We start from the raw sequence: 13,132 nt of genomic DNA, 5'->3' as shown, positions 1-13,132 counted from the left end.
TCAACTCATGTAGCAAAAAATGGTGTCATGGGTGCTAACTCATTCCTTACTAGGCGACACAAAACCATTGTTTGCACCCTCTACCATTCCGCTTTATCCTCGGACAATAGGCATGAGTATGATTGCTTGTCATGTTCACACATCGCACAAGCAACAACACCACCTACATCTCCCGCCACCCCGCCCGTCCTTCTCATTGAAAGGCGGAGGACTGGTGAACCTACCCCTTGTCGCTATCTATATCTCCTTCGAGCCCCCTCCATCTCATCGAGCGAGAGCAAATCAAGAACCAACGATACATGTGGCGCCAAATGCATCATGTGGCACATGTGGTAAGTTATCCAAACTATTTTAAAACAAAAACAAGCACCAAATGCAATTCTAAAGTTAGAAAAAAGAGTACTCCTTCCGATCGATATTACTTGTGGCTCAATGCATTTATCTAGACGGAGGGAGTAGTAAGGACAATGGTTTTAAGCAAGTTACATGAAGAAGTTAAGATTTTCTTTTACATGAAAAAGATTTAAAGAACTGTATGTGATCTTGGATCACTAAAATGAAAATATGAAATCTTTGACTTGTGCAACACTTGTTCTTAAGCTTTTTAGGGGTCACCTTCCATTTCAATGTTGTACCTACAAGAACTTTTTCTAAAATATACTTTAAGATATCAATAATTATTTGAGATATGTTGACATGAATTACCAAAATCCACCTTGGGGATTAGATGCACTTTCAACATCATCCCTTACCACGTTCACACATCACGCAAGAGACGACACCACCGACAACATCTCCCGCCACCCAACTCCTCCTTCTTGCGAGAGAGGGAGGGATAGTGAACATACCCTTGTCGCTACCTATATCCCCTTCCAACCCCCTCTCCTCAAAAAGAGCCAATGGTTAAATGATGTACATGTCATCTCATTGTTTCCGACAGGAAACACCACATGTAATTGTAAAGTTAGAAGAAAAGAGTAATAAGAACAAGTTTTTTTAGGATTAAGAACAAGGGTCTAAGGAGATAGAGATTTGGTCCCTTGCAGAAACTAAGGGAGATAGCCAATGTTGGAGTTGAGTGGTTGCTGGAGGTCTTGCACCCATTGGGAGAGTTGGAACGGGCCATGGTGTTGTTCACTTTCTGGAGGAGCTGGCATAACCGAAATGAAGTAGTACATGAGAAAGCCCCAGCACCGATGGTTGTGCCCCGCTGGTTCCTATGCAACTACTTGTATTTGATGATTGCTATCACCCAAGATTCCATTTGTGATCTAGTGAAAGGCAAAGTAGTAATATCATATGCCCTGCTGCCCCCTCGTGGTCCAACTTTGGGAGTGCATGAGTGAGGTTTCGCCCTTCCGAAACTAAGGGCGATATCCTATGTTGGAGTTGAGTGGTTGTTGGAGGTCTTGCACCTGCTGGGAGAGTTGGGATGGGCCATAGTGTTGTTCGCTTTTGAGGAGTTGGCATAACCGTAATGAAGTAGTACATGAGAAAGCCCTAACTATGATGGTTGTGTCCCGCCTATTCCTATGCAGCTACTTGGATTCGATGATTGCTATTGCCCAAGATTCCATTTGTGATCCAGTGAAAGGAAAAACAGTAATATCATATGCCCGCTGCTCCCTTGTAGTCTAACTTTTGGGAGTGTGTGAGCGAGAATTGCCCCTTGCCGAAACTAAGGGAGATATCCTATGTCGGAGTTGAGTTGTTGTTGGAGGTCTTGCACCCACCGGGAGAGTTGGAACGGACCATGGTGTTTTTCACTTTCTGGAGGAGCTGGCATACCGTAATGAAATAGTACATGAGAAAGCCCCAACACCGATGGCTATGTCCTATTGATTCCTATGCAGCTACTTGGATTCAATGATTGCTATTGCCCAAGATTCCATTTGTGATCCAGTGAAAGGCAAAAACAGTAATATCATATCCCCCGCTAGCCAAGAGTTCACATAAAATACCAAAACCAAACTCTCCGGTGAGTTGGTTCCCATCTCCATCAGGATGGGTGAAGCTTAATGCTGACGGATCTTGGGATGATGGCAGAACAGGAGCTGGCATGGTTCTTCGGGACAAATGGCGCAATCATTTATTCTTCCTACAGGGAATTATTTAACTTCATATATGGCCTTGAAGCAGAAATAAGTGCGTGTATGGAGGGATTGTCTCTCGCTATGAAATGTATGGATCTTTCCATTCTTGTAGAAATGGATTCACTATCAGCGATGAACATTTTATGTGACAATGACATAGACAGGTCGGTCTATGCGTTTTTGGTGGGAGAGATAAAGCTTCTGAAATCGCTTTGTATGACTCGTGTTACTCATACCAACTGTGATTAGAATATAGATAGTGATTCTTTTTAGCTTCGTATGACTCATGTTACTCATACCAACCGTGACCAGAATATAGTTAGTGATTTTTTTAAACTAAATTTGCTAAAACCGAGAGTAGAACTATTGTCTGGTTAGGCTTGGGCCTCCTCGAAGTTATTGAATTATGTAAAGAAGATTGTTTTTTTTTTTGAACTGGCCAACAATTGCTGGTTTTCATTAGCTTAGCAGAAGGGAGCGACAAAATGTTTGATCAAGTGATCAGTGGGCGAAGGGGAGAAAAACATTGAGAAAAACTTCGTCATGCAGAGATATCACGCGGCGTGCCCAAAAGGGTGCTCTAAGCATTTTGCGCCTGCGATCCGCCATTGCTCCATGTCTGAGCGGCAACAGCCGATGATGTTGGCCGGGCTTGGCAGCTTCCCTTTGAAGACACAGTTATTCCTCTCCATCCAAATTTGCCAGCTGATGAGTGCGATCATGGATTTGATGCCTTTTCGGGCAGTCGTGGCGGCGGCGGCGATGATCATTTTGACCTTGCCCGTGGTTGTCTGCCCGTTGCTTCATGTGTCTGGGTGTAGGGAAGAGCACCCCTCCCACGTTGCCGCTGTGCTCCACACTTGCATGGCCGTCGGGCAGTCCCAGATGAGGTGCACCGAGCTCTCGAGGTTGCGCAGGCAGAGTGGGCAGAAACAGCCGTTTGGCCATCCACGCCGTTGTAATCTGTCGTTGCACCACAACCTGTTCAGGTGGAGCAGCCATAAGGACATCTTGTTCTTGTCCGGCACCCACACCTTTTAGATGTTTGTAAGGAAGATTGTATGGTTGGTGATTGGGTAATACTTCGTCCGTCCAAAATTACTTATCGCAGAAATAGATAAAAGTATATGTATTTAGAACTAAAATATGTCTATATACATTTATTTTTCTAATAAGTATTTCCAGATGGAGGAAGTATAAGTTTTTACTAAAAAAAAGGAACGCAGGTTTAAGAAAGGATTTATTACATGATAAGGATTGCTAAGAAACGCAAAGCGATTAGACACGCGTTCCTTCCTTCGTTGGTTTGGCTGGAGGCTGTCAACTTGTCTAGCAGTGAGGCGATCCCAGCCTGCCCGACCGGCAACTCCTCTCCGTCTCTCCCCCATGCCGCCGCCGCCGCCGCCGCCTCCTCCTCCCGCCGTTCCTCCCACCAGCGCCGCCGCGGCCTATGCGTCTCTTGCCGCCATTGCGAGCTCCGTCGAGGGCCTCGCCTCCTTCAACGAGGTGCTCGTCGAGTTCCTCGACGAGTGGCGCGAATTCCACCTCGACGCCAACTCCATCGCCGCCGCCCTGCCCCCACTCGCCGACGACGATGCCGACCCCGACCCCAAGCCCAGCCCCGTGGGAGAGCTCGGGGCCCTCCTCGGCCAGTGGAACCCCGTCCTCCCCGCGGCCGCCGCCGCCGCACCCCCCCTCGCCGACCGCGTAGCGGACGAATCCAACCCTAGATTACCCGACCCCGTCGCCGAGCGCCGCCAGCACAGTCCCGTGCCTCAAGACCCCCTCCACCAGCGGGACGAATCCATCCCTAAACCCGGCCCGGTGATCGAGCGCCGCGAGCACAGTCCCCTGCCTGCGCCCCAGCGGCTCACCTCCGCCCCCGCCGTCCCCGCCGCCGCCGCCGACCCCGTCCCCGAGCCCGAGCCGAAACCCGCCCTCCCGGCCGAGGTCGGGCCCGTTCGCGCGCCCAAGCCCGCACCCAAGCCCGGCCCCGGCCGCGAGCGCAGGGCCAGCGAGCAGGAGGCGGAGATGCTGGGGGGCATCTGCGAGCAGATGGGGTCGCGCTCGCTCCGCGGCTTCGTCACCACCCACCTGCGGGACCGCGCCTGGCTGCGCCGCGTGGGCCCGGCCGCGCTGCGCCGCGCCCCGGACCCCGCCGTGCTCGTCATCCGCGCCGTCAGCCGCAGCTACATCTGCGCCGAGAGCGAGAACGCCGAGACCGCCTGCGTGCTCCTCCTGGAGCTCTACGTGCGCGCGGGCTGCCCCCGCCGCCCGGAGGGGGAGGGGGAGGCCGAGGTGCGGGCCGAGGCGCGCGTGTCCGCGCTCTCGTGGCGCAGCCGGATCGTGCGGGAGAAGGGCCGGGTCGCCGACGCCAGCGCCAGGGACGCCCGCGGCCTCATCCTCCTCATGGCCGCCTTCGGCGTGCCCCTCGAGTTCCCTCTGCAGGAGCTCTACCAGCTGATGCTTGCCGGCGGCTGCTTGACCTGCGTCGACGTGCTCAGATGCTCCCAGCCCTTCATGAAGAAGCTGCGTGGTGAGGGCACCCTACCACACCTGTTGCATTATCAGCAATTCCGCATGGCCTAATTATCCCTGCTTCCTGACTAATCAAGACTCTTCTTGTGTTGCAGATGTTGTTGCTGATATGCTGAACAGGGGAAGTTATCGCGAAGCGATTGGTGTGATCCTTGCATTTGACCTGCAGGAGGCGTTCCCGCTCGATGGCGTACTGTCTTACATCGTTGACAAGGTTGTGCGCAATAGGAAGGAGCAAGAGAGCGAGGTGGAGTGTGATTTGGCGGGATCGGTATGTTCTGTCGATTTCTCGTGCAATCAATTTATCACTACTGAAAAGAGAGCTAACTGATGTATGTCGTCAGAAGGATTTGATGGCTGACCTGGCAAATTCTTTCCACTATTGCGTAGATTCGATAGCTGTTATAGATGTCAGATATAATCTTCAACACCTTGATATGTCGCGATATATTCGATAACTGCTATATCAGATGTTACATCTAATCTTCAGCACCTTCTATATATTGCGATATATTCAGTAATCATTGTATGATATGTTAAACATAGTCTTTAGCACCTTCTGTATATCACGATGACACGATATATTCGATACCCATTATGTATCCTGTGCTATAGTTAATCATCGCGATATATTCTAGAACCATTATATATCCTGTGCTATATTTAATGACTGATCTGGCAAATTCTTTCCACTATTGCGTTGATTGGATAACCGTTATAGATGTCAGATATAATCTTCAACACCTTCATATGTCGTGATATATTCAATAGTTATTATATCCTATGTTACGTTTCTCTTCAGAACCTTCTATATGTTGTGATATGTTAAATATACCATTGTATGATATGTTAAATATATTGTTTACCACCTTCTATGTATCGCGATATATTCGTTAACGATTATATATACTGTGCTATATTTAACCTTATGCACCTTTATGTCGCGATATATTTGATATCCATTATTGGTGCCATCATGTATTTAATCATAAGCACATTGCATCTTAAATGCTTCATCTCTAATGAGCACATCCTGCTTGTTTTCTGTGCAGAAAAAACGTGATGAAGAGGAGTTGCTTCTTTGGAGATCAATATCGAAATATGTGGAGGAGCGCACACCATGTTTTTCAGAAATGTCTTGTCCCAGTTTGGCTGAGAGGATTAAGGTGCTAGAAGAACGCGTTGGAAAGCCAAACCAAAACCTTTCTGAGTGAAGAGAGTCGCGAACCAAGCTTCTCTGAGCGAAGAGAGCCAAACCATGCCTCTCTAATGATCTAACATAAATCATGAACTGCAGAAGCAACACCGCTACGAGCGAGGAGAGCTTAACAGACCAGTTCTGCAGTTCAAATACTGCAGCTATACGAATTTTGACATGGATCCAGCCGTACTGTACTGTATGGACTTGTAGGAAGTCTTTCTGGGCTCCTCAAGTATCCATTATACACCTGATAGAATTATACCCAGCCTAGTAAGGCACACAGTATGACAATATGTTGTGGTGAACTTAAACCTGCTTGTAGCAACCTTGGCCTGTTTCCCCCAAACAGCAAGCTCGGTAATATTTCCATGTTTGGAAGGGATGGATTTTGGGGATTGTTCTGAATCCCGCATCATCCTTCCATTCCCACCCCTTTCAGAACATCCGTTTGAGACTCTGTGTGGTGGCCTGTTTTGAAAGCTCACATTTACTTTGGCCCAAGATGAATGAATCATGAAATCTCTAGTTATGTTTTATTTCTAAGTCAATTCATTCCGTAATGTCGAGTTATAGTTTCTGTAATCTTTTTATTAAATTCTTATAATATTTGGCCATGCTTTTGTGGAATTCACTCAAGATGGGTTTTGTAGAACATGGCACATCTTGGTTTGCCTGTTCTATGCAGCATCACAAAATTTGGTCACTGAAAATGCCAAAATTGCCTTTCCATCCTACAGTCGTATGGTCTGTAGAGGAGGAAATGGGGTGTGGGCATTCCTAAGGCATAATCATGACATGTTCTCCTTGTGATTCTTTGCACTTGGTACAGTGTTGGGTGAACGTCTAGGCAGAGCTTGAGGAAATGAACTTGCTTGATGGAGGACTTTCTAAAACTTGCTTCTTACAGTTCTTTTCTCCCTACTAATGCCTGGGTGCCACTTTTGATTTTGTTTCTTGGTATTATCTACTCCCTCGCCTAGAATTACTTGTCGTAGAAATGGATGTATCTAGACGTATTTTTAGTTCTAGATACATACATTTGTATCCATTTCCGCGACAAGTAATTCGGGACGGAGGGAGTATTATATACGGGGAACATCAAGTTCTAGGTTCTGATAATATTTGTATTAAATTCTGCTATGGTTTGACCCTGCTCTCTATCAGTTTAGTTGGCTTTTGTTTCCACCACGGTGCATCTTGTTCTGTAATTCTGTTCTGTGCAGCATGGAGTGCAACCACAGAACATGATCTAACATAAATCATGAACTGCAGAAGCAACACCGCTACGAGTGAGGAGAGCTTAACAGACCAGTTCTGCAGTTCAAATACTGTAACTATACGAATTTTGACATGGATCCAGCCGTACTGTACTGTATGGGCTAGTAGGAAGTCTTTCTGGGCTCCTCAAGTATCCATTATACACCTGATAGAATTATACTCAGCCTGGTAAGGCCCATAGTATGACAATATGTTGTGGTTGAACTTAAACCTGCTTGTAGCAACCTTGGCCTGTTTCCCAAAACAGCAAGGTCGGTAATGTTCCATATTTGGAAGGGATGGATTTTGGGGATTGTTCTGAATCCCGCATCATCCTTCCATTTGCGCACTTCTCAGAACATCCGTTTGAGACTTTGAGTGGTGTCCAGTTTGGATAGCTTGCATATATTTTGGCCCAATATGAATAATGAAGCATGAAGTCTCTAGTTATGTTTTATTTCTAAGTCAATTCATTCCGTAATGTCGAGTTATATGTTCTAAAACTCCTTTTATTAAATTCTTCTATGGCTTGGCCCTGCTTTTATCGATTTATTCACTCAAGATGGGTGGGACATCTTGGTTTGCCTGTTGTATGCAGCATCAGAAAATGTGGTCACTAAAAATACCAAAATTGCCTTTCCATCCTACGGTCCTACGGTCCCATCCCTGTGGGCTGTAGAGGAGGAAATGCGGTCTGCGCATGCCTAAGGCATAGTCATGACATGTTTTCTTTGTGATTCTTTGCATTTGGTACATTTGCATATATTTATTATGGTGTTGGAGGAACTGAACCTGCTTGCTAGAGCACTTTTAAACTTGCTTATTACTAGGTATATTATATATTATATATAGGGAACGTTGAGTTTGTAGGTTGTCAAAATATTTGTACTGTATTAGATTCTTCCAAGGGTTTGACCCTGCTGCTAAGGATTTTATCAGTTGAGTTGGATTTTGCTGAGCAATTCCTATTCCGTGTGTTGTACTCCTACACAGCATGGAGTGCAACCACGAAACAGATTAGAGGCCTCCACCAAATATTCAAATCTACCTTTTCGTGTGCACTACTGCACATGTAGGATGTTGCCTTTGTGGTTCTTCGCACTTGGTATATCTGCATAGATTTGTGGTGCTGGACGGCAGTGTCGAACTTCAGAAGATCAAACTTGCTTGTCGAGGCAGTAGGTCTTTCTACACTTTGATCTTTCAACCCGCGTCTGGGTGCCCTTGCCGTTGCTTGGTTGTTAACATAAATTTACGGGTCGCCATGTTTCAACTTTGAACGGATGGCTATATTTCTTTCCGAGAAGTTATTTTTCCCTGTTTGGACACTCGATTTTATTTTTCAGGCATTTTAGATCTAGTTGGGCGAGTCCATACTGAATCTTGGCACCGTCAAGCTTTATTTCTCTGACTGAATAGAGTTCCCGTTGGCTTGAAAACTCTGCTTCTCTGTTTCCTCTCTTTTGTTGCAACCCTTGGATTTGTATGCGTCGCACAAACCGTCGCTTTTTTTCCAAAAAAGGTTTATATTTTGCTGCTATGTTTCGGTGAATCTGGTATGTTTCCAGACGATTTTCGAACCACAGAAGTCGAATGAAAGTAATGTGAATCCTGAAATGCACGTCTTTTTTTCAGGGTTCGGAATGCACGTCTAGGTCGTAAATCGGAGTGGGTCATCGAGGCTCTGACCGGCTGCCGTGGCGCGTTGACCGCCGCCACGTCGGATGAGAGTCACACGTAGGCGAACATTTTATTTTTAGTTTTCCACGTAGGATATAGCTGGCTGAAGCGACTACTAGACGCAACCGCATCGATCGTCACTGTCATCCCACCACCTACCTACCTGCTGCTCCCACCGTCCTCCGCTCCGATCCCCATGGAAGCCACCGCCGCCGCCTCCCTCGCGCGGTCCCTCGCCTCCTCGCCGCTCCCCCGCGGCTCCCGCCGTAGCCGCGTGCGCGTGGTCGTCGCGGCGGCCCGACGGAGGGGGCCGTCGGGCGCGGTGGCCGCGGCGGCGGCCTCCACGGGCAACTACGTGGTGCCGCTGGACGCCGCGCCGTCGGGGATCACGCGCCCGCTCGTCGAGATCCTGCGCGACCTCAACAAGCGCGTCCCGGAGACCATCGTGCTCCCCGCCTCCCGCCGCGCCTCCGCCTCCGACCCCGTCATCCCATGGTACTATCAATGCTCCCTCTCACTCTCTCCTCCGATTCCCCATTCCCTTGTCGTGCTCGCTCGAGATCCAGCCGAATGCGTGTGGCTGGCGTCCGAGAGATCTATGTATGAGGGGCTTGTTAACCACGAAATCCTGGCCGATCCACCGACCATAGGCACACGGATCGGATCCCCCCACTGATCGTAACCTCACGCATTCTCCTGTCCTGATTACTCATGGATCTCCATTCCTCTGTCTGTCAGGTACCATGCCAACCGGATGCTCAGCTTCTACGCCCCCGGTGAGCCTCCCCCATTTGCCGAATTCCAAAACTGCTCACATATGGTTTGTCATCTGATCCGAGTGGGTCGATTCATGCTAATTTGTTTGCTTCACTTCACTCTGTTTATTTGTGGCTACTACTTGTTCCGAGTGTGCATCCACACTTGGTGTGATTGCTGTGTACATGATCCCAAGCGTGCTGTAGTTTAGCATGGATGGACGATCCTTGCATTGGGGAGTTCATCAATGGCGCGTAGGCAGTGTGCTTGTATACCTAATCTGAGCAGTTGATTTCACCTATATATAGCGTTTCTACTTGAAATGTGATGATCCACGTGCTAACTGTTTGCTCCTTATGGTGTTCTTGGATTGTGCCCTGTTTCCAGGCTGGTGCGGAGAGGTCCGTGATGTTATTTACAACGACAATGGGAAGGTGACCGTGGTGTATCGCGTCACAATTCGAGGGATAGATGGGGAGGTACCTAACTACTATCTCTTGTTTGTGATGACGGTCAACATACCGCAAAGGCCAACATCGTATGAATTAGTTTGTTAATGGATCAATCGTCAAGCTCCTAATTTTGTAAATCTATTATAGTTTAGGATGCAACCTTACAAGCTATACATGCATTGGAAGAGTTACTAAGACAAGGGTTGATGGGGTTGGGACAAATCTCCTAGGAAATCTCAAATTTCGGAAATTCACTTGGTTGCCAGAATCATTGTTTAGGTTGACCTGTAAACTGAATCACTTGGGTTGCTGTGGTTGGGACAAATAAACTGGATTTAGAAATTCAGATACATTTGTGAGTTCACCCCATATGCTTGTGGCATCCAATGTCAAGTTGCAGGAGCCCCTGCCTATCTGTCTTTGCCCATCCAAGGCGTAAATCAATTATTTTCTGTTTGTTCTAGGCATTAGTTATAACATGGAACCGACTACACCTGTCATTTCCGAGCTGTGTCTGTATACAAAGTACATAGTATATACTCCCCTGGTTCACCAAGCAGATATTATTTGAGTTTATGACAAGAAAATCAACTGAGCGAAAATCAACTTCTTAAGTCAAGAAAATCACAGCTATGGGCAAATACCTAACATCGAAACATCACTATTTTCTAAAAAATTCCACCATGACCAAGATCGATGTTTGATAATCTTCACCGGAACTCTGCTTTCGTCTGTGCAGGTTCATCGGGAGGCCGCTGGAACAGCATCACTGAGCGACGCACGGCTCGACGACCCCGTGGCGGCTGCAGAAGAGGCCGCGTTCTGCAAGGCCTGCGCAAGGTTCGGTTTTGGGCTGTACCTGTACCATGAAGATGAGGCGCTGTGAGAGACGTCATCTCTTCTCTCACCCTATCCATTTTCAGAAGGTCAGACGCCAAGCTTGCCAGAGCTTGTCTGTACTGCTGCAAGATATCATCCCGCATGCACCATTCACGATGAACTGTAAATACGAGGCTTATCTTGTTACCTTGTGTTTGTTGGCACATCAGCTGTTGTAATCTCTGTGCGATAAGAGTGTCACTCGTTGCCTATCTGTCTTTGCCCATCCAAGGGGTAAATCAATTATATTCTGTTTGTTCTAGGCATTAGTTATAACTTGGCACCGACTACATCTGTCATTTCCGAGCTGTGTCTGTATTCAAAGTACAGAGTATATGCTCCCCTGGTTCATCAAACGGATATTATTTGAGTTTATGAATCCAGTTTGCTGAGTTAGATTTTTTTTCGCAGCTGGTCCGCTCCGCTCCGCTCCCGTGTCGCTCTGACAGGGGCGACACCGGGGCGCCCCAGCCCTAACCACCACCACCCCACCGCCGCCGCCGGCAGCCGTCGCCGGCGGTGGCGAAGGCCTGCTCCTGAAACCAGGGACTCGCGCTCCTCCCTCAAATCCAAGCTCCCCTCGCTCAGATGCTTTGGCGGCTCTCGGCACTGGATGCAGCGGCGTGCTGCACGGGCTCCTGCCCGTCAGCTGCTCCAGCTGGTTGATGCGGGGTGGCAGCCCACTCTACCTCTCTGGTTCGTCCGCTCCGGCTGCGGCCGGATGTCTGCTCGGCGTGGCGATGTGGGGCGCGGCGGCGTGGCTTCCGCCCAGATCTGCGGGTTCAGTGGCGGGGGATTGCGGCCACGGGCGTGCTGGCGCGGGGCGTCCTCGTCCTGGGTGCGCGCGGCCCTGGGCGCGTGGCGCGGTCGACGGAGCAGCGTCGGGTGTAGCATGGAGTGGTGGCACCCGGTGCGGGTGCGGGCGGCTACGGGCGCGCGTCAGGTCAGGAGAGCTGTCAGCTGCTCCAGCTGGTTGATGCGGGGTGGCAGCCCACTCTACCTCTCTGGTTCATCCGCTCCGGCTGCGGCCGGATGTCTGCTCGGCGTGGCGATGTGGGGCGCGGCGGCGTGGCTTCCGCCCAGATCTGCGGGTTCAGTGGCGGGGGATTGCGGCCACGGGCGTGCTGGCGCGGGGCGTCCTCGTCCTGGGTGCGCGCGGCCCTGGGCGCGTGGCGCGGTCGACGGAGCAGCGTCGGGTGTAGCATGGAGTGGTGGCACCCGGTGCGGGTGCGGGCGGCTACGGGCGCGCGTCAGGTCAGGAGAGCTGTCAGCTGCTCCAGCTGGTTGATGCGGGGTGGCAGCCCACTCTACCTCTCTGGTTCATCCGCTCCGGCTGCGGCCGGATGTCTGCTCGGCGTGGCGATGTGGGGCGCGGCGGCGTGGCTTCCGCCCAGATCTGCGGGTTCAGTGGCGGGGGATTGCGGCCACGGGCGTGCTGGCGCGGGGCGTCCTCGTCCTGGGTGCGCGCGGCCCTGGGCGCGTGGCGCGGTCGACGGAGCAGCGTCGGGTGTAGCATGGAGTGGTGGCACCCGGTGCGGGTGCGGGCGGCTACGGGCGCGCGTCAGGTCAGGAGAGCTGCGGGGTGAGGTGGTTCTGGAGCGGCCGGCGCGCCGGCTCCAGATCTGGCAGTGCTCGGAGTTTGCCGAGGCCCCCATCCCCGATCTGGCAATCTTCGCGGCGGTTGGTCGTGGGATGGTGCTCGGCGGCTTGGTTGGCGCTGCCGGCAGTGATGGTGGATGCGTGGCTTGCTTCTGGCTCGGGTTAAGCTGGTCGTGATGGCGGACGGCCCGGGCGGCGATCTCAGGCCAGATCTGACCTGCAGTGCTCCGAATCGGGTCCTGTGCGACGGTGCTCTGGGAGAAATCCCTGCTCACCCATTGTGTGAGCCGACCACGACGGCGCCACCCCGGCGTCGTATACCTTCCTAGAGGCGTGGTCTCCGAGCTATTTCGTGTGGATCTGCGGCGTGGTTTTGGCTGTCTTGCTGTAGGGATGTGCTCAAACTTCGGGTGAGAACCTTGCATCGACTTTGTCGATGTCGGTGACAGCGGCGTCTATGGACGTCGTCTTCCTTGCAGGAGGTGCCGCTGTGGAGCTCCAGCACCTACAGTACTTTGCTTTGTGGTCTCCGGGTGAAAACTAAGTTCCGGCTCGCCGGGTCGGATGATGGTGTTGTGTCTTCGACAGCACTACCTCCTTGGAGGCGTCATCTTGGAGACCCCCAAACGACGGCTCCTGTTGCTGCGCGTGGTTGATGGTGGTGTGGCCAGCTTGGG

At 50.5% G+C, this 13,132-nt stretch overlaps 2 protein-coding genes across 2 annotated transcripts; both read left to right on the top strand.

Annotated features, from left to right (window-relative positions):
* The first annotated feature begins 3,395 nt into the window (after positions 1-3,395).
* On the top strand, positions 3,396-7,334 carry LOC125553204 (translation initiation factor IF-2). The gene is made up of 3 exons (XM_048717001.1): positions 3,396-4,629; positions 4,727-4,902; positions 5,684-7,334. The coding sequence occupies exons 1-3, from the start codon at positions 3,480-3,482 to the stop codon at positions 5,843-5,845; spliced, it is 1,488 nt and encodes a 495-aa protein (XP_048572958.1). The 5' UTR covers positions 3,396-3,479; the 3' UTR covers positions 5,846-7,334.
* Positions 7,335-8,515: 1,181 nt separating this feature from the next.
* LOC125553205 (DNA repair RAD52-like protein 2, chloroplastic) lies at positions 8,516-11,231 on the top strand. Its single transcript, XM_048717002.1, has 4 exons — positions 8,516-9,264; positions 9,508-9,545; positions 9,913-10,004; positions 10,717-11,231. Exons 1-4 carry the CDS (start codon positions 8,966-8,968, stop codon positions 10,861-10,863), a joined length of 576 nt encoding a protein of 191 aa, XP_048572959.1. The 5' UTR covers positions 8,516-8,965; the 3' UTR covers positions 10,864-11,231.
* Positions 11,232-13,132: the final 1,901 nt, after the last annotated feature.

The sequence above is a fragment of the Triticum urartu genome, chromosome 4, assembly GCF_003073215.2.
Source record: "Triticum urartu cultivar G1812 chromosome 4, Tu2.1, whole genome shotgun sequence".
Taxonomy (NCBI): Eukaryota; Viridiplantae; Streptophyta; class Magnoliopsida; order Poales; family Poaceae; genus Triticum; species Triticum urartu.
The sequence above is the reverse complement of the archived record's forward strand: the minus strand, read 5'-3'. Positions and strand labels throughout refer to the sequence as shown.

What these genes read in the sequence shown, in the direction of transcription:
- LOC125553204 (XM_048717001.1), top strand. Translation starts at nt 3,480, where the DNA reads ATGCCGCCGCCGCCGCCGCCGCCTCCTCCTCCCGCCGTTCCTCCCACC. An exon ending in CTTCATGAAGAAGCTGCGTG is followed by an intron (nt 4,630 to 4,726) that starts GTGAGGGCACCC and finishes CTTGTGTTGCAG; the next exon opens with ATGTTGTTGCTGATATGCTG. An exon ending in AGTGTGATTTGGCGGGATCG is followed by an intron (nt 4,903 to 5,683) that starts GTATGTTCTGTC and finishes TTTTCTGTGCAG; the next exon opens with AAAAAACGTGATGAAGAGGA.
- LOC125553205 (XM_048717002.1), top strand. Translation starts at nt 8,966, where the DNA reads ATGGAAGCCACCGCCGCCGCCTCCCTCGCGCGGTCCCTCGCCTCCTCG. An exon ending in TCCGACCCCGTCATCCCATG is followed by an intron (nt 9,265 to 9,507) that starts GTACTATCAATG and finishes TCTGTCTGTCAG; the next exon opens with GTACCATGCCAACCGGATGC. An exon ending in TTCGAGGGATAGATGGGGAG is followed by an intron (nt 10,005 to 10,716) that starts GTACCTAACTAC and finishes TCGTCTGTGCAG; the next exon opens with GTTCATCGGGAGGCCGCTGG.